This window comes from Peromyscus californicus, unplaced genomic scaffold (genome assembly GCF_007827085.1).
Source record: "Peromyscus californicus insignis strain IS unplaced genomic scaffold, ASM782708v3 Scaffold_5__1_contigs__length_169319896, whole genome shotgun sequence".
Lineage (NCBI taxonomy): Eukaryota > Metazoa > Chordata > Mammalia > Rodentia > Cricetidae > Peromyscus > Peromyscus californicus.
The window spans coordinates 129,632,329-129,658,406 of record NW_026294573.1 but is presented as its reverse complement, the minus strand read 5'-3'; the positions used below and the strand labels follow the sequence as shown (position 1 = coordinate 129,658,406).

Here is a 26,078-nt window from a genome sequence, read left to right as displayed (position 1 = left end):
TTGCTGTGCAGAAGGTTTTGTTTTCTCATACAGTTCTTGCGATTAAACCCCTGCGCTTTGCAGTCGTTTTAGAAGGTCCCTGCCTCTGCCAGGTTCTGAAGTGTTTTCCTCCAGCAGCTTCAAGGCTTCAGGTCTTACACTGAGGTCTTTGATCCATTCTGAGTTTACTTTTGTATGGGGTTAGAGGTGGGGATCTCGTTAGAAAACTTCCTTGAGAAAAATCACCATTTCCATGCCTTTCCCCCAAACCTTCAGCCAAGTCTACTCCTGTGTCCTGTGCAAACTACCTGATGGAAGTGGTGTGTGTGTGTGGTGTGTATGTGTGTGTGCATGTGTATATATGTTGTGTTTTGTGTGTATGTTGTGCGTGTTTTGTGTGTATTTGTTGTGTGTTGTGTGTGTGTGTGTGTGTGTGTGTGTGTGTGTGTGTGTGTGTGTGTGTACAAGTGACAGCAAACAGGAAAGGGGCCTAAATATGACATCTAAGCCAATACATTGCCATGAAGAAATAAAGACTAGAGGCTTAGAGCCAGAGGTGACTTTGAGAATGCAAACTGCCTGCCTGGAGATTCCTAGAAATTAGCCATAGCATAGATTTAGAGCATTGGCTTCACTATATCTAGACCTCAAAAGCCAAGGAAACAAGTGAGTTTTTCCCTTTGAAAACATCTATATTGTGGATAGTAGCACATCTTACTCCTCACCCATCTCTTGCCTAATTACTGATCATTTTTCACCAGTTGAAAATCTAGAATCTGGGATCTAAAAAGATGAGAAAAATAGGAGTCATGGAGGAAAGACTGGAATGAGAAATCTGTCTGCCTATCACCAGATTAGATAAAATTTGTCAAATTGTCTCTTCCTACTTTGTTTTTTAAGAGATAATAGAAAGAAAGAGGTAGTGGCCCATCCTTATAATCACTGCACTTGGGAGGCTGAAGCAGGAGGATGACCTTGAGTTTTAAAGCCAGCCTGGGCTACAAAGTAAGGCCCTGATGGTTGTCCTTCCTTCTTCCTTCCTTCCTTCCTTCCTTCCTTCCTTCCTTCCTTCCTTCCTCCCTCCCTCCCTCCCTCCCTCCCTCCCTCCCTCCCTCCCTTCCTTCCTTCCTTCCTTCCTTCCTTCTTTCTGTGTGTACATCTGAAAGAGATTGAAAGTGAACAGGTGCTGTATAAATAATAATTACGCCTCCCTTTACAGTTATAATTAGGTCACACAAAATAAAATCCATATAGTTTTCTTAATTTTATTTGATTACACTGGTTTTGCCAGTTTGAAACTTCCTGAGAGCGTGAACTACGTGTTGTTTTCAACTCCCTACCTGGAGAACAGACTGTGCAGCCAATCCTGTGACCAGCTTAGACGATGACTCAGAAGTGACTAGCAGGGAGAAAAATGTGCCATTCTTTACATCTGTGTCATCTTAGAATGCCAGGGAGGGGGAAAGAGTTGTCCAGTAGGATACAAACTATTAGAATACATACTTGGAAAACCCAGTTTCTTTCTTTTCCAGAGACCTCAGCCGACTGGAACTTAATTAGTTACAAGTGTGAACACATCCAGGCTTCATTTCAGCCGGTTGCCCTGTTCTCATCAGAATACTCCTAATTCTTCCATGAAAGACAGATTGTACTTTCCGGCTTGTTGGTGCACTCCTGAGTCATCATATGGTGATACTGTCACTCTAGCTCTGTAGCTACCTGAATGGGGAAAGGGTCATCCTTAGTGAGGTTAGTGTGCACTTGTCATACTCAAAGTACCCTTGTTAACTATTAGCTGAGCTGAAAGTGGAGCCTGACTCCATTCCTCTTATGCACATCATCTCATTTTAAATGAGTGGAACATCCATAGAAACACATTGTGTGTGTGTGTGTGTGTGTGTGTGTGTGTGTGTGTGTGTGTGTGTGTGTGTGTGTCTGTGTCTGTGTGTAATATATATATTTACATATATGCAAGCATTATCAAGATTGGAGAGAACGTGGGTGGGAAGGAATAATGGCACCCCTGCACAGACACTATAGTCTTTAGAATGTGCTATATTATATATTACATGGCAAAAAGGAATTAGACTGCAAATGATAACCAGCAGCTGGTTACACTGCATTATCCCAGTGTAATCAGAAGAGACTATAAAGTCAAAGAGGAAGGCAGAAGGGAGTCAAAGAGAGAAGCTAAGGAGAAATGATCAGAGTCACAAGCCACAGACTTGCAAGGTGATCAAGGAGAACACAAGCCCAAGAATGTAAGCAACTTCCCCAGGCTGGGAAAGCAAGGGACAGGAAGCTCCCTGGAGCCTCTACACTGAGCACAGCCCGGTTGACACCTGCGTTCACCCCAAGAAACCTGGGTCAGACGTCTGACCTCCAGAACTGTATTTATGGGTTCTGTGGTGCTAGGGCTCACACTCAGGGCCTTACAGGTGCTAGGCAAGCACCTTACTACTGAGCCACATTCTCAGCCCCTCTAAAAACCATAAAGGAATGCCCTCATCTTCATTTTCAGTCCCTAAAGTTGTACTGACAGCTGTTGGACACAGTAGAAGGACATGAGTACTATGGATGACTATAGTTATTGTTTTTCTGGGAACTGGGAAAGGGAGAAAGTCCGATATTGTTCACATTTTATAAAATGGATCTATTATTTTTATGAAAGATTCTCCTTTAGTCATGTTCCAAACCCTCAGAGAAATCCTGAGCAAAATATAGCACTGAACTGTGTGTGTGTGTGTGTGTGTGTGTGTGTGTGTGTGCGTGTGTGTGTGTGTGTGTGTGTCTACACACAAGTATGTGGTCTCCATATTAAGAAGTTTCACCTTGGCCTGGTGAGATGGTTCAGCGGATCCAGACACTTGCCTTCAAGTCTGATGGCCTGAAGTTGATCCCGGAAGCCCTGAAGTTGATGACGGAAGAAGCAAATGGACTCCCAAAGGTTGTCCAACATGTACATGTGGGTTCACACACATTCATCTTAACATACAAAATAAATAAATAAATACATGTAATGAAAAATTTTAATAATTATTCTAGCAACAAAACAGACTTTTGTTGACCTCTACTAACTTAAACTGAAGAAAGTGAAATCACAGATCAGAGAGGTCAACTGACATTTGGAAAATTACAAGATTGATTTATTCTTTTTTTTTTTTTTTTTTTTTTTGTTTTTCGAGACAGGGTTTCTCTGTGTAGCTTTGCGCCTTTCCTGGGACTCGCTTGGTAGCCCAGGCTGGCCTCGAACTCACAGAGATCCACCTGGCTCTGCCTCCCAAGTGCTGGGATTAAAGGCGTGAGTCACCACCGCCCGACCGATTGATTTATTCTTAATATTGCTAAATGGGGGTTATGATCAAAACTATTCAACATTTAAACTAAAATTTGACAATATCCCAGCTGCTTCTTGATATTCCTAATCTCATTATTGAAGAAAAAAAAAACCATTGACTTATGAAGATTCATAGGACAAAAAGTAGCCAAGTTTATTTTAATCAAGATCTCATAAGCAATTAAAACTCAATTTAACAAAGACTTGTTGAGGCCCTGCAGAATACCAGCCACCATCTGGATCCATCTACCAAGGTGGATCTTCTCCACAAAATTCAATCGAGGACAAAGGATGTCATTCCTGGGAAGAACAGTGTTCAGCCACTTCTCGTCCATGTCCTCCTGTTCACCTCCATGTGCTTGATGGCGATGGTGGGATTCTGGGGGGTGGGGGGGCGCTGGTGACAGTGCTGCCGGTGGCTGAGTGAATAGCAGAGCTGGGATGTAGGGGTCCCAGGTGATGTCAGATATATTGAAGATGGAGTTAATGCTGCTGGTATCCACAGAGTGGGGATGGAGCAGGCTGGGAAGAAAGGGGTCAAGGGAAGCAGAGACAGTGGCCATTTCACAATTCATTAATTAGGACACAGGGTACTACCAAGATGTCCTTGTGGGTTGTGACATGTTGGTTTTCCTTTCCATATGTCTTTTTTTAAAAACCAAACCAGGTTGATAGAGAAGGTAATGACACCTCAGGAGGAGAGGCAAAGCACCCACCTTTTCTTCACGTCTGAATCCCATGGCCCGGTGCACACAGTTCCCAGTACTTTTGTCTACTGTAACTTTCCATGTCTCATTTCCATCTCCTCTTTGTAGTAAGTACACAGCAACTTTCACTCTCCGCTTCACTGCTGAGCCCCAAACTGTCAGCTCTGACTCTGTACTGCTCCCTCAGCCTGGAACACCCTTCTCCTCTATTTAAAGGTCTTCTATCCTTCAGACTTTACATCATGTGTCAATTGCTTCTCAAAGTAGTAGTGAGGTGGTGCCCAAAGAGCTTCATAGGCATCCTGTCATTCAGTCTGCTTTCTCTTGTCTCGCTTTCTCGTCTCACTGTCGTGTGTCATGTGTGTGTGTGTGTGTGTGTGTGTGTGTGTGTGTGTGTGTGTGTGTACCCTGAACTAGGGTATCTGAGCCATGTGGCCACTACCTGGGGCTCCACTGTAAAGCCTCTCAATAGGGAATCACTCCTGCCTCTCTGTCCCCTTAGAGACATACATAAATTTCTGTCATTTATTTCATGCCGCCTAAGCCTTACTGTTTTCTGGGTCTGACTCTTCTCTCCTGGCTTCTCTTTCCGCTGTTGAGGATTGACCGTCTCCCCCTGTAAGTGCATCTCCACAACCTGCAGTGTGAGAGCTTTAGAGAAGGCAGCAGTCACTGCCGGTGTGTCAAATAGAACATATGCACACAGGAAGTAACTTAGCAATGATTTCTTCTCTGGCTTTTTCTCCTACCCATGAATTTTTGACAACCAGGGGTTTTTAAAAGGTTAGAATTTTCCACCTTGCCATGCAATGTGGAAAGTTCATGGGTGTGTCTCTGACAGGAGTTAGGAAATGTTGCTAACCAAAACTGTTGCTTGCTTCTATTTTTTTTTTTTTTAAGCTTTTGCAAACAGCACCTGTTGCTTAATGGAACAGAGTAATGGACATGGAAGAAATGGCTCTGGGTTGGCTGATAATATCACTGGAGAGGAAATAGAAGGAAATAATTAACTTCCAGCAAGAGGAGCCCTCCTCTGCCCCTCCCGATTGAACTTACCTTTGCTTTTTCCTTATAAAACATGTTTTGGGGTGGGGAGGAAGGCAGGAAGGGAGACTGGTTTGACTTGTTGGTACAAATGTTCAGTTGAGGCAATGGTAATTCACGCCATAGTCAAAGCTTTACGAGTAGTTACTGAAGAGTTCCCAAGGGAGTTCAAAGAAACATTGATGTAAGTGAAAATTAAGGAAATTTCAGAAACTCTCTGATTATTTGAAGAGCAAGTGGGTCTGTCTTAGTAGTCACTGTTCTATTGCTGTGAAGAGATACTTTACCAAGGCAACCTACAAAAGAAAACATTTAACTAGGGACTTGCTTACAGTTTCAGAGGATGAGTCCACGATATTCATGACCAGGAATGTAGCACTAAAGCAGTAGCTAAGAGTTTACATTCTTATCTACAAGCACAAGGCAGAGAGTGCTAACTGGGAATGGTGTAGACTTTTGAAACCTCAAAGCCCACCCCCAGTGGCACACCTCTGCCAACAAGGCCACACCTCCTAATCCTTTCTAAACAGTTCTACCAACCAAGGACCAAGCATTCAAACATATGAGCCTATAGGGGCCATTCCCATTCAAACCATCACAGGGTCTTATTGATTTGTGGTGTTTATGTTGTTTTGTTGTTGAGACCACGTGTCCCTATGGATTCCACCCTGGACTTGAACTCTGTGTAGCCCAAGCTAGCTTCAAACTCAAGATTCTCCTGAGTCATCCTCCCCAGTACTTCAATTACAATTGTAGGTCACTACATCTGGCCAAAATACATTTTTGATAGCTCCTAGAAATGATGTCTCTCAAATTTTGTTAATTTGCCCTATCTGAGGGGAGTTACAAAATAAAAATCCTAGTGTTAGAAAAACAAAGAAATGGCCCTGTGCTACGATCTGTTTCTGAAGTTCAAGATTATTTTCTATGCCTCTGTGCTTTGAAAGAACACTGTGGGTAGGCTTGTGTGGGAATAATTATTTTTTTCTTTTATTTTACCATATCATGTATTTTGCAAAGCTACATAAATATTTAACACAGAAAAACAACAGAATACATCTCCCCCAAATAGAACTTCCTCATATATCCCTACCCCCAAAACACATATTTTCAGAAACAAGGTTTCTTTCTGTGGAATGTGTTTTGCAAATGAGATGCAGGCATACATTAAGTCAGTCAGTACAGTGTGTTGACCGCTAGAGTACAAAGTTCAGAACCACAGTCCTTTTCCATACTATCTCTCTCCGTGACTGCTCACATCCCCAATATCCCTTCTGCTCTCTGGTAGTAGGAAGAATGTACAGATTATGCCCATTAGTGATTAATTGAGTTACCAGTAATACATCTGTGTCACCTTAAGGAAAGAAAGGAAAGTACCTTCCTCTTGGAGATGTTTAACCAAAGCAGGTCCAGATTTGAATTCTCTTCATCATGCTCACAGTGTCTTCCACCCTCCATCAGTGTGTTACAAGAGTCTTAATCTGTACCTGTCTGAAGTCTGTCTTGTGAATCTGTTTGTCCCCGTATCTGTCCAGATGTATGTCTGCTTTTTTTGTCTCTGTAATATCTACCTGTGGAACTGTGCATGCGTGTCTGTAAATGTCTGTATGTGCTGTATATGGCTGTGTGTACAAGCAGTATCTGACTGATTATGTATGTGTGTGTCATATGAGCTGTGTGTGTTTGTCCTGTCTTTGTAAGTGGTATTTGTGGCTGTGTATGTCTGACCCTATGTGTGTCGGTCTGTTGTATGCTGTGTGTCTCTGTCTGTGTCTATGTGTCTTGTGTGTGACTGCTCTGGAGTCCAGCAAAATTTCCAGTCTCTTAGAATGTAAGAGATATTTTCAGAATGCTGCATCATCACAGAAGATGCTGGCAATGGACTGGGCTACCTACTGAGGAGCCAAGCATGCTTTATATTCAGCTGTAAATGCAGAAGGGAAAAACAATCATATAAATACTATCATTTTTTGTGTAGCTTTGCGCCTGTCCTGGGACTCACTTGGTAGCCCAGGCTGGCCTCGAACTCACAGAGATCTGCCTGGCTCTGCCTCCCAAGTGCTGGGATTAAAGGCGTGCGCCACCACCGCCCGGCTTGGGAATTTTTTTTAAACAGGAGAGAATATGAATCTGGTTTGTAGGCTCTAGATTTTACTTTCCCTTCCAATGTCCAATGTTGTCATTGAACTTTAGCAATCCATGCTGTGATTGCAAAGATAGACGGTGATTTCCATAACTATTCATGACCAAGAATCCCTCTGTTCTTGTTTTAGAGAAAATAGAGTAAAGAGGGAAAAGCAGGAACAAGAATGCAGACACATTCTTCCAGGTTGTTTATTGACGTAACTAGGCTCATGTCACAGTTAACAACTAACCAAGTCCTGATTATATATACAGAATGCATTTAACCACATCAGCAGTGGTTCTCAAAGTTTAGTACCTGAAAATTACCACGAGAGGTTCAGGTGGTGGTAGACAAACATACTCACTTATGGGCTTAAGCAGGAGGACCTTGGGCCAGCCTAGGACACCCGGCAAGCTGTGTGGGTGAGGAAGAGAAAAAGGAAAAGAGAGAGTGGAGGATAGAAGTATTTTCAGAAAACACAGGTTGCTGAGTTACATCCCCATGGTCTCAGAATCAGTGGGAAGAGAGGGTCAACATATGAAAGTTCCCAGGTGACAGTGATGCTGTTGTCCCCACTTTAGGGACCGATATCCCACAGACTGCTGTAGGGCAAATCTAACTGCACCAGGAGACTCTCCTGTGGCAGTTTCTATAAAATAAGGAAGAATGCCTGTGCGAACTGAACTAAAGTTCATTGGGGGAAAAAGACAAGTGGCATTTTAATAGTTGGTATGTACTGAAAGCAAGACAAGACAAGATGGGTGAGAGGTGGCTGGTCCATGTGAGGGGAGACGAGCTTCTGATATATTGGATATAGAAGAGGGAGCAATGTGAGTCAGAGCACTTGTCAATCAAGGCTGGGCCATCAGAGATAGGTGTAGACCAAGAATTGTGCGAAGATAGTTCTGAGTGAGAGAACGCTTACATCTCAGAGGATCAGAGAAGAACTTGGCACAGCAAACTCTTTAAAGTAACTACTCCAAGAGGAGAAATGGGGTCTTTCTGCCTGTGATTTTTAACTGGCAGAAAGTAATGGAATTCTTCTTGGTGCCATTGGGCTTTTTCAGATAAGAACTTATGGAGGCTGGGCTTATCACTTTTGGAATGTGCAGTTGAGCTGTTCGAACTCTGCTAATGTCTGTTCACATGTCCAGTGTACGTTGAGGGGATCTAGAGGTGGATGAATTTATGCTGTGTTAAGATGGAGGCCATATTGAGAAGAGGGTTCAGGGGGTTAGACAAGGAGCAAGGAGAGCTGTTTGTTCGTATTCTAGAGAGTTTCGGTCTGTATGTTGAAATAAATCTATGGGTGATTCTAGTGACTGTGGCTGACAATCAATCACAACAGTGAGATTTACAATTTCAGCAACTGGGACAAATTTTTCTCAAAGGTATTTTTTAGGTACGTTGCTCCTAATACACAACTACAGAAGCAAGTGGCAAATGGGGAGGATCCTGCACTCTGGCACTGTGTGGACATGGAGTATCTGAGAGAAGCTGCAATTACCTAATGTCCTATGAAGTGGCAGATCAAGCCAGTTCCAAATCAAGGAAGACGGGAGACTGAGTGGTTGCTGCAGCAAACACCTGCAATTCAAAATTCAAATTCTTTTATCTATCTATCTATCTATCTATCTATCTATCTATCTATCTATCATCTATCTACCTATCAATCATCTATCATCTATCTATATTTATCTATCATCTATCTATATCTATTCATCTATCTATCATCTATCTATCTATCTCCCTTCTCAACATTTAAAAAAATACATATTCAATAACATCTGAGTAGTGAGTGTGGAAGACACAATATAAGCTCCCTGCCTCTCTCTGCTCCTTAAAGACTCCACCTCCATTCCCAGGACAATTCATATCATATGCTATCACCCCTTGTTATAGCATTTTTGTTCAAGGAGAGACATTAAACTAAATGCCAAATGTAGTCTTGAATGAGATTAAAAACAAAAATGGAATCACAGCCAAGGGGAGAATTTTTTTGGTGATGGTAAGGACAAACTAATTATGGGATCTGCTATGAAATGAATTGTGTCCCCTTCATGCCCCAAATTTGTGTGTGGGAGCTCTAACCCTCAATGGGATGACATTTGCAGAAATCCCCTTCCCATGAATACGATCAGGGGAAGGTCAGTCAAGGACACAGGTACATTTTCTTATGGGGTTCCACCAATGGGTTGTTTTCAGGTTAAGTTAAAACTGTATTACATTTGTATTTGCACCTAGAAAGTAGGATTTCCTTCTTTCTTTTCTTTCTTTCTTTTTTTTTTTGAGATAAGATCTCCAAAGTTGGTCTTAGACTCAGTATTATCCAAGAAAACCTTGAACTTCTGAACTTCCTGCCTCTACCTTTTCAGTGTAGGGACTACAAGTATCACTGTTAACCCAGTCTATGTGGTATTGGAGAACAGAACCCAGGACTTCACGTACACGAGACAAGCTTCTGCCAACTGAGCTACTTCCCCAGTCTTGTTTGAACCCAAGTTCTAAGGTCTTTTCAATTCACTCTGGCTCTTCACCAGATCCCTTAGAGAGTTGCTTGCCACCTGGAAGGCCACCCACTTCCCTACTAGTCTCTGGCTGGGTACTGCCTCCATCTAACTGCATCCTGCCTGTTGGAAATATATTTCTGACACTGTAGCACTTACAAATCTCCCAGGGGATCTCTTAAAGAAACATTTTGATTTAGTAGGTTTGGGAGAACCAAGTATTTTGTCTTTCTAGCCAGCTCCAGATATTGCTGAGGCTAGGACAACATATAATATATTGAGCATGAATATATTAAAGTATCTGAGGACCTTACACACTTCTCCATTCTTTTGTGAAGAAAAAAATATCAGAAAAATGTGACAATGAGAAATTTTTTATTCTGCTCACTTCTTGGGCTCTAAGAAATAAAAACTGAATTAATTACTCTTTTTCCAGTTAATTATATTTAATGTAATTGTATTTATTGAAAAAAAGAAAGGGGAGGGGAATGAGAGATGGCTGGCTCAGTCATTAAAGGAAAACTGCTCTGGAAATGGACCCAAGTTCGATTCCTAATACTCATGCTGGATGTCTCACAACTATCTGTAACTACAGCTCTAGGAGGATCTGACACTCTGGCCTCCTCAGGGACTTGCAACTCAGATGTGCATATCCACACACAGGCCCACACATATACCATTAACTAAGAAAATCCTTAAAGAAAAAGAGAAATCTTTTGTTTTGTGTCTGTGAGACATATTTTACTTTGTAGCCTAGGCTGGCATCAAATTCAAGACAATCCTCTTGCCTCAGCCTCCTGAGTACTGGGAAAGGTATTAATTTTAATTTTATAATAAGTAAATATTCACAAGGCTTAATATGTAAAATAAAGTTGTCAATGATTCATCCCAATTCTCACTATAAACTGATTCCTCAGCTCATCTGTATTCTTCCAAAGACAAATTAAAGTCGTAGAAATAAAATACGTGTATATAATCTATGTATGTAGGAATATGTATGAACATCTCTCTTTTTACATCAAAAAAGAACATTTCAGATATACTATTTTGAAATTATCTTTCCATACCTAAAAATGCTCATTCAATATCAGGACACTAAAAGTAATTTCATTCTTTAAAAAAAAAAAAAAAGATTAGTTTAATGTATATGGATGCTCTGTCTGCATGTATGTCTGTGCACCATGTCCATGCATGGTGCCCTCAGAGGCCAGAAGAGGTCATCAGATTCCCTGGAACTGGAGTTACAGACAGTTGTGAGCTACCATGTGGGTGCTTGGAATTGAACATGAATTTTCTGGAAGAGCAGCCTGTGTTCTTAATCACTGAGCCATTTCCCCATATTTACTTTTAGGTGTGTGTGTGGGGGGGTATATGCACATGAGTACAGTTGTCTACAGTGGCCAGAAGAGGCCATTAGATCCTGTGGAGCTATAGTTACTGAGAGTTTTGAGCTGCCCAATGTAGGTGCTGGGAACTGAACTCAGGTCCTCTGGAAGAGCAGTACAAGCTTAATGCCTAAGCTGTCTCTCCAGCTCTGTGATGTCCTCCTTTAGTATGGCTACACAATATTCTACTTGATGGGTATACCACAGTTTATTAACTGCTCTCAAAAGGTAGTGAGATGGCTCAGCAAGTGATGGCACTTAGCGCCAAGCCTGAAAAACCGAGTTCAATTCTCCATGGTCCACAAGTACAAGGAGAGAATTGACTTCTGCAAGTTGTCTTCTGAGCTCCACACGTGCATCATGATACACACACACACACACACACACACACACACACACACACACACACACACACACACTAAAAAATATATATAATAACTAAACTTTAGAGTACTTTTAGGCTGGATGTGGTAGCAAATACCCAGCTCTTGGGAGATGAAAAAGGAAGATCAAGAGTTCAAGGTCATCCTCAGCAACCTAAGACTCTTCAAGCTGGGAAGACAGTTCAGTGGATAAGAGCACTTGCTAGACCAGGATGAGGACCTGAGTTTGGAACCCAAGCATCCATGTAAAACTCTGGGTGTTGCTGCACATACTTGTAACCCCAGCAAAAGGTGATGCGAAAAAGAGGATTGGGGTGCTTACTGCCAGCCTAGGTCCAGAAAGAACCGTGTCTCAAGAGAAGGAGGCAGAGAATTACAGAACAAGACACCTGGCACCCCCCCTGGCCTCTGTGCATGCACACTGCACAACACCTGTGTGGGCATCTACACCTCACACAAGTATCACATGCATATAGTATGCACACACACTTACATGAGTACATAAAAGTTAAATATAATTATAGTTGACAATTCTAAAAACTATCACCAAAACCAAATTATAAGCTCTTCAGCCACAGGAGAAAGAAGTTCATGCATGAAGTAAAGGTCAAATTGTTATATCTATTATGGCTTCTCTTAAATGTTGAAAAAAGTTTTCACTTAGCTACATATCAGTGGTGATATGCGTTCTGCAGTGTGTAATGTAAGAGTTTCCTTTGGGATTAGGAAGGGTGTGTTAAGAAACTGCATAAAGTCTTTCAGGTTGAAATCATGCTGAATCACTAAGAAAAGCATTGAAAGTACATACATGTCCATGGACAATCCCCCACACTGTGGCATTGCAGGGGAGCCACGATTGAGTTTCAAAAGTCTTGTTGGTCATACATGAGTGGAACTGTGTGTACTCATCCAAAAACATTAACTCATGGTCTAGTTGACTCACCTAGCTCTTACCAGATGCCCCTCCTCCCAATGCTACTTCGATTTTTGTATTGATTCATGTACCAAAGCTGTATTTCTTTTTAATGATAAAAGAGAGATCTCTAGAATGAATTCTTTCTCTACCCCATATCCAGTGGTTTCTGATTCTGTAGTCTCCTAGAGGCAAAATGTACTACTAAGTGTAAAATGTAAATGTACTACTGAGTTCAAATAAAAGTTATCAGACTAAAACTGGCTTATTTTTGTGAATAGTTCTATGAATTTCAACACAAGCACGCATGTAACTACCCAGAATCAGGACTCAGAATAAGTATATCACTCCCAGAATTCTTATCCTGATCCTTCACAGACATTCCTTCCTCCATATCTGATAATTGCTAACTACTCATATTTTAATCTCTGTACTTTTGTCTTTGTGAGACTGTCATAAAATGGACCATATTGTACATATTAGTCAGCTTTCTGTTACTATACTAAATATCTGAGATACTCAACTTACTAAGAAGAAAGACACTGCAGTTGGTCATGGTGGTATATACTGTTGAATTAGGGTTACTATTGCTTTGACGAAACACCACAGCCAAAACAACTTGGGGAAGAAAGTGTTTATGTGGCTTATGCTCCCATATTCCTTTTCATACAAAGTCAGGACAGGAACTCAAACAAGGCAGGAACCTGGAGGCAGGAGCTGATACAGAGGCCATAGATGGGTGCTGCTTACTGGCTGGTTCACAATGGCTTGCTCAGCCTGCTTTCTTATAGAACCCAGGACCACCAGCCCAGGGATGGCACCGCTCACCATGGGCTGGGCCCTCTTGCGTCAGTCACTAATTAAGAAGATGCCCTACTGCCCAATCTTATGGAGGCATCTTCTCAATTGTGGTTCCACCCTCTCAGATGACTCTAGCCTGTAGCTAGAGTTTTCCTGCCTGGCCCACAGTCAGGACAAATGTCTGTCACTTGCCAGTCCCACAGCTGCTCAGACCCAACCAAGTAAACACAGAGACTTATATTGCTTACAAACTGCATGGCCATGGCAGGCTTCTTGCTAACTGTTCTTATATCTTAAATTAACCCATTTCTATAAATCTATACCTTGCCACGTGGCCCGTGGCTTACCGGCATCTTCACATGCTGCTTGTCAGGGTGGCGGCTGGCAGTGTCTCCCCCCACCTTCCTGTTCTCTCAATTCTCCTCTCTGTTAGTCCCGCCTATACTTCCTGCCTGGCCACTGGCCAATCAGTGTTTTATTTATTGACAAATCAGAGCAACAGATTTGACATACAGACCATCCCACAGCACTAGCCTATGTCAAGTTGACATAAAATTAGCCAGCACTTTGGAGGCAGAAGGATCATTGCAAGTTTGAGGATAACCTGGTCTACATAGCAAGCTCTAGGGCTACACAGCAAGATCCTGGCAAAAACAAAAAGAAATGAACAAAATAGAAAGAAAGGAGAGAAGAGAGGAAGGGAATGAGTTAACTTTGATTCATATTTCTGAAGGTTTCAGTCCATGATCCATTGGCCCTGTTGTTGAGGGCCTGTGGAGGCATATCACAGTATGGGTCCATGGTAAAACAAAATCACTCATCTCATGGCCACAAACAGAAAGAGGCAAAGAGAAAGGGATAGGATACCATAGTCGCCTTTGAGGGCACAGCCTCAGTGATCCAAACATCTCTCTAAGCTCCATTCCTTAAAGAGTCTCACCTTTTGATAGTGCCATGTTAGGGACCAATACTTTGACATATTGACCAATGGGAATATTGAATATCTAAACATAGCAAATGTGTTAAAGAGCTTTCCATTACTGAGAAAATCAACTTAAAGGAAAGAATATTTCCTTTGGTTTATAGTTTCAGAGATTTCAGTCCAGGGTCCTTGTGTCCATTGCATTTGGGCCCCTGCTAAGGCAGAACATCATGGTGAGGAACACTTGGTGGAACAAAGCTTCTTGCCTTATGTTTGGCAAGAAAGGAAGGGGGTGGGGGAATGAACATACCCTAAGGGGGCATGCCCTTAGTAGACTACTTTCAATTAGGCTTCACCTTTCAATCACTTCTCAATACCAATCAAGCTACAGATTCACAAATGAATTAACTGGTGAAGTTGGAACCTTCATGATCCAAGGCCTCACAAAGGTCCCATTTCTGAACACTGATGCATTGGGGACCAAGTCTTCAACACACAGCTTTTAAAGAGTATTTTAAATACAAATCATAACAGCAAGCACAGAACCATTTTCAGATCATTCTCTCTTACACAGCATCATGATTTTTAGGTATATCCAAGTTGCTGCATGTGTTAGCTCTCTTTCTCTAACTGTGCCCAGATGACATGAATGTCCTAGTTTTCCTTCTATTGCTAGATAAAACACTCTGACCAAAAGTCACGTGGGAAGAAAGGGCTTACACAGCCTATCACAATCCACAACCGAGGGAAGTCAGGGCTGGAAGCCAAGGCGGGAACCTAGAGGCATGAAGCAGAGGCCAGAGGCTGCTTAATGGATTGTGTTTCAGGGCTCAAGTTCAGCCACTTTTTTCATACCTCAAGGATCACCTGCCCAAAGGTGGCACAGCCCACAGTGGGCTGGGTTCTCTTACATCAACTGCTAGTCAAGACAATGTCCCAACATCTTGCTTACAGGCCTATTTGATAGAGGCATTTTCTCAATTAAGTTCCCTCTTCCAAGGTGACCCTGGTCTGCATCATGTTAATAAAAAAAAAAAAAAAACTAACCAGTACAGTAGATAATGAATGGGGGAAGTTATTTTGGCTCACCGTTTCAGACCTTTCAGTCTCTAGTCATTGGTTCCATTGATTCTGGGCCTGAGGTGAAGCAGTACATTGCTGTGATGGATGCACTTGGCAGAGGCTAACCCCCTCGTGGAAGACAGGAAGCAGAAAGAGAATAAGGGTCTGGAGACCATGTGTAACCTTTAAAGCTACACCCTTGTGACCTAAACTTCTACATATGCTTCATGTTCTACCAGCTCCCAAAGTAGCAGCACTAGATAGAGACCAAGCATTCAACACATGAGTCTGTTGGGGCATTTCATACTTAAACTACAACACTGGATGTACTGATAATTTGGGTGATGGTGATGGTATGTGTGTATTGCTGAATACTATTTCATTGACTAGGCATATTATAGTTTATTTACTAAATGAAACAGCAATTTTGAGTTGGTTCCAAATTTTAGATAACTGTGCATACAGCTGTTAGGAACACATGTGGACAGTGTTTCTGTGAGCCTGTTTAATTGTCCTCAGGCAGACATACACATTGTTTTTTGTTTTTGTTTTTGTTTTTTTGAGACAGGGTTTCTCTGTGTAGCCCTGGCTATCCTAGAACTCACTGTGGGCCAGACTGGCCTTGAACTCAGATCTGCCTGCCTCTGCCTCCCGAGTACTGGGATTAAAGGCATGGGCCCCAGCACCAGGCCATACACTTTGTTAAGCGTTAAACTTTCTGTGCAACAACCCCCTTTTCCAGACTTGCTGCACCATGTCGCACCTCTGTCAGCAGGAAATGAGAATGAGATTGACCTACATCTCGACACCTCACAGTGTCAGCATTTTCTATTTCAGCCATTTTTGTAGGTGTACCGTAGTAGCTCACTGGAGTTTTAATTTGCATTTACTTAATGGGTGATGATACTGAATACTTTGTTCAAGATCTTTACCAAGTTTTAAATTGTGCTGATTTTTCTATTGATTCTTGAGGACTTTAAAAATATGTATTCTGCATACAAGTCATTTGTCAAATAGGTGATTTTTCAAAATCATTTCCTCATTTTTCAGTTTGTTTCTGTTCTGGTCTATATCCTGTCGTGATTGAGCACTGACCCACTTGAGGAGGAGGAAAGGGTTTGTTTGGCTTATATTTTCGCATTACAGTCTATAGCTGAGCAAAGTCTGGGAGAGGCAGGAGCCAGTCATCTCTAGTAAATGCTGCTTACTGGCTCACCTTTTCTGGCTTGCTCACTTATTTTTCTCACACAAACCAGGCTCAGCGACCTGAGGATGACACTGCCCATCATGGCCTGGGCCCCCCTACGCCAATTAGCCCTCCTAAGAAAATGTGCACCAATATGCACCAGCCAATGTGAAGGAGGCCACTCCACAGCTGAGGTTCCCTCCAGCTTGTGTCAAGTTGACGTAGCCATTCAGTCTCTCGTTGTACTTTTATAGACATTCAGTCTCTCATTGGACTTTTATAGACACAGTTTTTAAAAACTTTAAAGTTTGTAGTTTTTCTTTTCTTTAAGGATTATGCTTTGCTATTATAGCTAAGGGTTCTTTTTGTTGTTTTGTTTTTATTTTTTTGTCTAACTTCAACTCACGAAGATTTTCTTGTGTTTTTATCTGAACGTTTTAGAGATTCACATTTTCCATTTTTGATCTTTTTTGAGTTTTTTTTTGGTATGAAGTGTTGTTCTGCATAAAGATAGGGGTTTTGACATATGGGTATCTAATGGTTTCAACCCCACCTCCTTCTTCACAGAATCACTTCTATCCTTTTGTCAAAAATTAATTGGCTATGTTTTTCAGATCTGCATCTCAACTTTCTATGCTGTTCTGTGATCTCTGACTCCCTTAGCTGACTCCACACTGTCGGGATTCTTAGGATCCCTTCAATTTTATTACTATTTTAGTTACATTCTTTCCATGTATTCTGTCACATGCCCTGAACTGTAGAATTGCCGTTCAGCATACGGTCAGATCGGCTTCCAGGATTACAGTGTTTTCCAGTTCAGGAACATGTTTAGATTTGCTTGGGACCTTTTCAGCTTCCCTCAGTAGCATTTTGTTTTTCTCAGTATGGAGACCATCTGTACGTTTTCTTAGATACAGGAATGAGTATTTTGTTTCTCAGATTTATTGTAAAAGCATTCATTAAATGTTGGTTTCTAATTGAATATTGGTAAAATATATATTTATTTTTATGCCTTCATTTTGTATTCTGAAAACATCTGACTTAGTTATATGTTCCAAGAGCTTTATTTTTTAAATAGCTTCATTGAGATCTTTGACCCAACTATATCACCTGTGAATAAGAACACTGTTGCTTCCATTTTAATGTGTGTGCTTTTTCTCTCCATTTCTTGCCTTGGACTGGCTAGAACTCCCACTAGTGTTGAAGAGCTGTCAGGAGAAATGTAGACATCTTTGCCTTATTTCCAATCTTAGCATTCAGTTTATCATTGGCTGGTTTTAGCTTTTTTTTTAGGTCTCTTTAGTCAAGTTGAAGATTTCTGCTTAGAGTCTCTCTCCCCCTCCCACCTCTCTCTCTCTCTCTCTCTCTCTCTCTCTCTCTCTCTCTCTCTCTCTCTCTGTGTGTGTGTGTGTGTGTGTGTGTGTGTGTGTGCGTGTGTGTGTGTGTGTGTGTGTGTGTGTGGTCTTCAGTAGCAGAGATTGAACCTAGGGAATCATACATGAAGATCAAAGGTTCTACAATTGAGCTACAGCCCCCAACCCTTCTCCTCATGAATAGATGTTGAGTTTTTTCATATTCCCTTTTTTATTGAGCATGATTATGTAGGTTTTCTTTGTGTCTGTCTGTTAAGTGTGTCAATTATAATACTTTTTTTTAAAGAATTAAATCAGGCTGCATTCTCAGGATGAACCCCAAGTGTTTGGGACATGTTATCATTTTGACTTATTCCTAAATTTGATTTGCTAGTATTTTGTTGAAGGTCTTTGCATCGATGTTCAGGAAGAATATTGGTCTGCTATTCCTCCAGTACTGTTACCTAGTTTCTATCATTGTTGTTGCTTGTAAATGATGTGAGATGGGGGCACATATCATGATGCATGTGTGGAGGTCAGAGTGCAACTTTCTGGAGTCTGTTATCTCCCTCAGGTTTGCATAAGATACAGGAATTAAACTCAGCTCTTCAGGGGTTGCGTAGCAATCCCCTTTATCTGGTGAGTTATCTTGCCCACCGGTTTTACCTAGCCCCACTCCAGGAGTTTCAGAAACTGAACTGAGAAGAGTGTTACTCCTCTGAATTGTTTCTTCTTAGCTATTTAGTAGAATTCACTAGTAAAACCATCTGGCCTTAGAATTTTCTTTTTCCAGAAGTCTAAAATACAAGTTCAATGTATTAATGGCACGCTTTTAGGCATTAAAAATCCCCATGGATTGATCTGTTCACTTATTTTACTTTATTTTGGAGACAAGTCTCACTCCTGGCTGGCGTGGAACTCACAGAGATCTGCCTGCCTCTGCCTCCTGAGTGCTGATATCATACTTGGCTACTGTAAAAAAAATTTTAAATTTTGATTTCATCAGAAAGTTTTATATTTCCCAAGTCATGAATATTTAACATTTGAAGGATGGTGAGATGGCTCTAGGGTGAAGGTGCTGCCACCAAGCCTGATGGCCTGAGTTCAATTCCCCCAGAATACTCATAATGGAAGGAGAGAAAGAACTCATGAAGTTTATCCCGATTTCCACATTGGCATTGTAGCACATGTGCATGCACACACACACACAAAGTAATAATCACTAATGTATAAATTACTGTATTTATTATTATATAATATACAATTTTATTATCTATTTTACATAATTGTATATTGTATACAATTAATATTGTACTATTATTGTAATCAATTATATTGTCATTATTGTTACCATAATTATTGTAATTAATACAATATTGTAGTAATTGTAATATATTATACACAACATATAAGATATTGTATAATTATTGTATATTGTATTCCATTAATATACATTTTATAATCCTATACATTAATGTATAGAATAATAAATGTAATAAAAAGTTTAAAATATTTGATATTTGATTTTGTGTACTAGTAGTTGAGGGTAACTTCAATAGAGGTAGTATGGTTACATTTTATGACCTCATACTTCTGAAAAGTCATTTTCAAACGATGCATACATATATATGATTAAGAATAAACAGGACAAAATTATGGGTAAGAGTATGCATGCACTTTGGTAAGTTAGAAACATATTTATATTTGGTTCTGCCACATTGTACTGGTGAGCTCTAAGTTCAGCGAGGGACCCTGCCTCAATGTATAAAGTGTGAGGTAGAGGATGCCGTGGAAAGACAGAGGGAAGGAACGAACGGGGCCACTAGTAGAAGAAAGAACACCTTTAGGAGCTGACAGAATTCTGAAGGGGCTCCGAAGGTTGGGAAGGCTGAGGAAAGTAAACAAAAGCTAGACGTCGGCAGATATTCCGGAAGAAAAAAGGAGAGGAGGCGGGTGAGCTCGGTATAGGTCTGGATTTATGGTGTGAGAATAACATAGGAGGGGAGAGCTGAAGGACCAAGGGAGGAAAGGCATGGCCACATGTGAGTATGTGCAGCTGGGGACAGAAGAGGCGGTCAGTGGCAATGGGCTAGCTTCATTTATCAATGAGGGCTAATAACGAAACCTTCATTTGGGTTGCTGTATTTTTCCCATAATAAGCTCATATAAATAAGCTCATAACTATTAATACCACTACTATCGATAAATTAGTTGGAAAATAAAGAGTGGCTGAATATGGCACCCTAAAACATTCTACACTGGATCACTATTTTGAAGCAAAGGCAATTGGAAATATACACAAGGAATCCTCTTGCCCCCTGCAAGACCAAAGACTATTTGAGTAAAACCAGGACACAAATTTACAAAAGTCCCCTCCTCTCTTTATCCAGGGGGTGACAACTGAAGACAATTCTAGATGCTCACTGGCCTAAAGAACCCGTCAGAGAAAAAAAAAAAAAAAAGAACCCATCAGAGAAGTCTACATGATAACCTTTACTAAGCAGCCTTTGTCTTCCTTTCCCCATGTGTACTTCCCATACTCACTACTGTAGAATCTCCAAGTTCTTTTTATTTACCTTGTTACTGCTCAATAAGTGTGCTGTTCCCAAAGACGCCCACCAAGCCCAAGTTCTAAGCAGCCCGCTATTGAGTACCCCTGTGTCCTGAGACAGACATGTAATTGTTTGCTTGCTCTTGTTAGCCTGTTAATCAGATCTGCATAGGCCTGGCCAGTGAACCTAGGCTGGGTAGAGGGGAAAATGTTTTTTCCTTTTCTACATTAAATCACAGGTCAGATCATGTTTTGAAATGTTTTGAAAGCTGAGAAAATTCAGAGACCATGTGGAAGGCTACTGGAGTCATTGCATTTTCAGCCAAGTAAACATGATAGTAAGTAATATTGTTTGAACCTCAGTCAAATACATTCATCCTTAACTAAAAAAGGATTCCATCTTTAATTTTCATATTCTAAATACAGTTAAAAGAACAGTTATACAGCATGCCGAGAAAGACACTAAAACTCAGAGCAAAGTCTCTTGTTGCTTTTATTGTCTGTTATTATTTGGCTCCTTAGAACCATGGTGGGAAATTTTTCAAAGAGAAAATCGAAAGCAGACAGCAGACTGTGAGGTTACTGGTAAAGAAAAACATCATTCAGTGATAAGATGAGCAACTCAGAAACAGAACTTGAAAGTTTTGAAAACTACAGGGACTACTGAGGAAGGCTTACTTAAATAACTGCATAATCCAAACACTACAAATAAAAAGCAAAAGGAAGCAGAAATACCTGTGCACACTCAGTTTCGTGTACAATTACCTGAGCTTGTCACCCTCTGAAGACCTGTCAATAAAACACTACACATAGCATTTTCCCTTTATTTCCCATGAATATCAGCTTTACTCCAGAATTGGATCCCAAGTTTGCTTCAAGTCACTTAACATCTCAAGTTTTCAGCAGGTGGGACTGCTCTCCTCCTGTGAGCATCCCCGTCTACTCACACCTCTTGAGTGGAGTTCTAGGTTCAACAAGGGACAAACTGGAATGGTCCTCTGAGAAAACCTTGCCTTCTGGACAATCAAGTCATATCTCAGAAGTGTTTTTCCTAAAGCTGAAAAGTAAACACCTTACTTTCAAACCTCCTCTCACTCCACTGTAGCTTCCCTCTGCAAATGGTCTTTCAATCTGGTTCTCACTCGAAACCTAGCATTTCGGAGCATTTTATCTTTGATGCCAATTTACTAAGTGCTTTCCAACCCGCCACCAAAATACATCTCAAATGTGCCCATTCTCCTTCACCTCTAAAATCCTCTAGAACTTTTATAAAAAACCAATGGCGTTCTTAACCTGAGCAGATGCTAGGACTAGACCAGCCCCACACGGCTCTTGTAGAAGACATGATCCCAAGATTTTGCCTGGTGGCCATGGATCATAGATAGCACAAGCCATCCTGCACTGCTGTGATGAACTCTTCACTGTTCAGTCCACATCCTTGAAGCCCCCCTCCACCATACACCAAAGGTATTATGATTTCTATTTTTTTTAATCTCATGCACATATCTATCTATATTTTTAAGTCACCAATCTGATCATGTCATGCCCTACTTAAAAAAACCCTCAACAGATTTCCATTGCTGCAACCCAAACACATACTGTGGCCAACAAGGTTCATAAGATTTGCTCTTAACTTCCTCTTGATCCTTCCCACCACTCCTTGTTTGGCCCTAACATCTGCCAAGTGACCTCCACACCAAGGCATTGCATAGCAAAGTCTTCACTGACTTAGTTTAGCTAATCCTCCTTTCTTCAGGTTCCAGGTTAGCTGTCACTTCTTCTGGCTGGTTATCCCTGAATCTAAGATCTACAGTAGATTGCCTGCTGGCACTCTTTAATCATACTTCACACACATTTTACAATTATATATCCACTAGTCATTAACTTAACCTATCTCTACCTACTACATTCCGTAAGCTCTACAAGGGCAGATATGGCTGACTTAGTCCGATGTCTTTCATTTATCCAACTTTCTATTTGACAAGTGTATCAGAATTCCCTGTGTCAGTAACACAGTAGACAGTAGGCACACAGGAGAAAACAGATGGGGTCCTTGCTCCTATGAGAGAAGCAGGCAACCAACAAAGTAAACAAGGTAACAAAATGATGACATATTGTGACAAATACAATGGAATACACTGTGAGCTCTTCAAGGGCAAAAAATTCCTCTGTTGCTCATTCTTTTGTTTGTTGATTGGTTGGTTTTGGTTTTGGTTTTCTGAGACAGGGCTTTTCTGTAGCCTTGGCTGGCCTTGAACTCAGAGATCCACCAGCCTCTGCCTGCCACAGCTCGGCTTCTGTTGCTCATTCTTGACATCCATGTCTGCTGCTGAGGATAAAACTAACTGCTAAACATAACTGAACAGTTCCACTTTGATCATGTAAAATCCAAAAGAGGCATTCATAATGATGCTCTACTCAAAGAGTCATTCAGAGGCCCAGACTTCTTCTTTTAATTTGCCTTTCTGCTCTCTTTACTATTGGACCACAGACGGGAAAAGAGAATGGAAGGTAGTTTCTCAAAGTTTTTGTTTGCTTCAATAAGCTAAACCTACTGGCTACATCTAGCAGCAGGGAAGGCTAGAGAATGTTAATGCAGCTATGAACTGAGGCAGAACAGTACATTGATTTGCTGATCTGATAGTACTTACAGAGGAATCTGGCACAACCCTGGCACTACGAAGCAAAGAAAAATTAGAAACGGAGTATGCTCCCCTAATGTATAACAGTGTACATTATGTTTGATAGGAGTATAATGAATCTCTAATTTCCAAGAATCTGATGTTTAAATGAAGGTAGTGGATTTATGGATTTCTCAGGACAAACACATTTTTAATCTATTTGTCCATTTTAATTGTATATCACCCCCAGGTTTTCCATTTTTATTCTCTTTGGCTTTTTGCATGTCCCAAGTCTTGTCACTTTGCAGCGTTTACATCTTTGCGTTTGAATGGCTGCAACAGGATAAGTCCACAGCTAGAGCAATCTAAGGAAAAGAACAGCAAAGGATGTATCCTAACAGGGATCCCATGGTGCTGGAGCCATGCAACAGCGTGCACCTTAAGAGATGTGCCCCAGACCCATTTCCTGGGATTCTTAACGTTTTCGCTCAGAAGGAAGCACTGCAGAACCGTGAATTCTATGGCATTAAAGCAGGCACAGCACGGTCACGAGTATCTGTTTGTACTTAGAGCTTTTCCGTTCTGAAACTGGTTTTCATATTCTGAGCCGAATCTTAGGATTAAAGGTACAGAACCCTGGGGCCCTCTGGGGTACCTGAGTCAGAAGCACTCACCGTAACTTCAGAGTCCATCAGGAAGGACATGAAATCTAAGGCTTACTGACTTAATCCTAGAGAGATCAAAAAGTGAACACACTCTTCAAACCTCATCCATTGGTTTTCAGCTTACGTTTTGCAAAAAAGAGATCCTCCCTGAAGTAAGCGGAGAGGTCGGTCAAAGATAGCAATTTCCTACACCTGGGAAGGAAATTTAGACCCCGTGCGGCAGGCGGAAATCAGGTGCGTCGGAGGGAGCGACGTGGGTGTTTCTGTGGCCCCAGGACCGCGGGGGACTTTGCTCCTAGCGACCAGAAAGTTGGAAAAGCCAGTGTCCGGTGGCCAGGGGTCCTGTCTGCCCGGCCTCGGGAACGCCCGGGGTGCCAGCATCCCGCATCCCAGCCGCCCGCAGGAGCCGAAGCCCCCCACCCCACCCCACCCCACCCCCGCGCCGCGCCGCAGGACGCCCGCCACGCCCCACGCTGCCCTGCAGGCGAACGCGGGAGGCCGCGAGTCCCCGCCGGGCCGCCGTAGAGTTGCGGCTCCGGCCGCTCCTCCCGCGCCGCCCTCCGCCCCTTGCCTCCCGGCGCCGCGGCAGCTCTGGGCTGGCACCGCCGCCGCCGCCGCCGCTTCCTCTCTGCAGCCGTTCGGCCGCTGCGTGACGCGTCGTTTCCTCTCAACATGGCGTCCGGGGCAGGTCGGCGGTGATGGAGGCCGGTCCGCGGCTGCGGCGGGTGCTCGTCCCCACGGTAGCTAGGGCAGCCTCGCGCTCGCCGGGTGTGTGAGGCGCTGCCGCCTAGGCCCTCGGCCCCGGGAAGACGGCCGCCCGGGCCGGGCTCCGCCGCCGCCGCCGCCGCCGCCGGGCCGGAGGGACGAGTGAGGCGGGCGGCCGGGAAGAGACCCCCGGGCCGACAGGCGCCGAGGCCCGACGGGCGCGGCCCCCGAACGGCGGCCCCTCGAGCGCGGCGAGGCTTTCGACGCCCTTGCCGGCCCCGCGGCCGCTCCGTGGCGCCTGCCGCTTCCTGGTGGCGCCGCTGCCCTCCACGCCTCCTCGCCCCCACCGCCACCTCCTCGCCTTTCTCTCTCCCCGTCCCCCTCCTCCGCCTCCCCTCCAGCCGCCCGGACCGCCGCCGCCGCCTCCTCCTCCTCCGCGTCCATGTATGAGGGCAAGAAGACGAAGAACATGTTCCTGACCCGGGCCCTGGAGAAGATTTTGGCCGACAAGGAAGTGAAGAAGGCGCATCACTCCCAGCTGCGCAAAGCGTGCGAGGTGGCCCTAGGTGAGCGGGGAGGAGGCCGCGGTGCGGGCAGGGCGATCGCGGGAGGTGGGCTGGCCCGGGCGGTTCGTCCTGGGAGCCCCCCTCGGCCAGCTCCCTGCCGCCCCGGCCGGAGTTGACAGCAACTCGGCTGGACGCGGGGCACCCGCAGGGTGGAGGAGAAAGGGCGGCCAGGCGGGGCCCCGGGAACTCGAGATGGTTCAGGATCGCGGGGCACCTGGGTTCGAGCGTTCCACTCACTGGACGGAGTGGGGCGGGCGGGGGGGGGGGGGTGCGGATTTTGTTGGTAGCCCTTGCGGTGCGGACAGAATGTCATCCTTTGTGATGGAGCAGAAGATGAGCTGTTGTTTATTAGCTTAGAAATTGAGGTGGGGCCGATATGGCAAGATTGGGCGTGGGGGAGGGTTCCGTATCGTAATTACAATAACTTTATCGTTTGGCGTGGTACTTTGGGAAAGAAAGCCTGAAGTTGTTCCCTTGTTGACAGTCTCGAGAAAGGGGGTTGCAAGAGGTGCTTGGGTTCTGCCATCTCTCTGCCCCAGCTACAGGAAAGAGTAGTAATGTAGCCTACTGGGCTGACCTGGAAGAAGAAGACCGGAGGTTACGGGGTGGCGGTGGCGGTATGAAAATGGGGAAGGAAAGAACCTTTAGATAAACTGGCTTTAGGTAACACAGAAAGGGGTGTGTGTGGAATGAGAGAAATGAAAAAAGACAATGACACCCACCAGCCACATGTCTGGACAGTGGCAGCTGCTCTCAAGCTTCAGTTGTGATTTATAGTTCAGACAGAGGAGATCGCGTGTAATGAAGCCACAGCAGGGAAAAACCCAAACAATACCTATAACCGCGGTAGGCAGATAACGATTTGTCTGGGGAGGGCCAGTGGTAGGTCTAGTGCATCCATCAATGAGGAAATTGTTAAGGGAGAAACCAGGACACTTAACGTACAGATGAATTCTAAATGATTACGCTTTTGTTTTATAGCCCTGGATGAGAGCGTCTTAGATCGGCAAGAAATTATAAGTGGGTTTTGAAAACTGTTTTTGAAGGGGAACAAACCATAACTTTATGCTAAAGTAAGGGGTCAAGACAGCTTAAAAACAACTTTGCATTCAAGTCTTGAAATCTGTGGAAGACTGTCTTTTAACTTATAAATGTTGTGGCTTCCTCCTCCTCTTTTTCCTGAATGTGAAAAACATCAAGTGGATTCCAGTTTAAATGGTGCTTTTTGTTGTTGTTTTGTTTTCTAATTTTTAATGTACAGTATAGT

At 43.0% G+C, this 26,078-nt stretch overlaps 1 protein-coding gene and 1 long non-coding RNA gene across 2 annotated transcripts in view; one reads left to right on the top strand and one right to left on the bottom strand.

The window, feature by feature from the left end:
• Positions 1–3,581: 3,581 nt before the first annotated feature.
• Positions 3,582–23,759, bottom strand: LOC128096056 (uncharacterized). The gene is made up of 3 exons (XR_008213515.1): positions 23,550–23,759; positions 5,080–5,363; positions 3,582–3,838 (listed from the first exon to the last, which is right to left on the bottom strand). It is a non-coding gene; the product is annotated as an uncharacterized LOC128096056 (long non-coding RNA).
• An 820-nt stretch (positions 23,760–24,579) lies between these two features.
• The window catches only part of Arfgef1 (ADP ribosylation factor guanine nucleotide exchange factor 1), a 104,093-nt gene continuing 102,594 nt past the window's right edge, over positions 24,580–26,078 (top strand). The window contains exon 1 of the mRNA XM_052715147.1: positions 24,580–24,811. Coding sequence (XP_052571107.1) covers positions 24,688–24,811 — 124 coding nt within the window. The 5' untranslated portion in view covers positions 24,580–24,687. The remainder of the gene's footprint in view (positions 24,812–26,078) is intronic.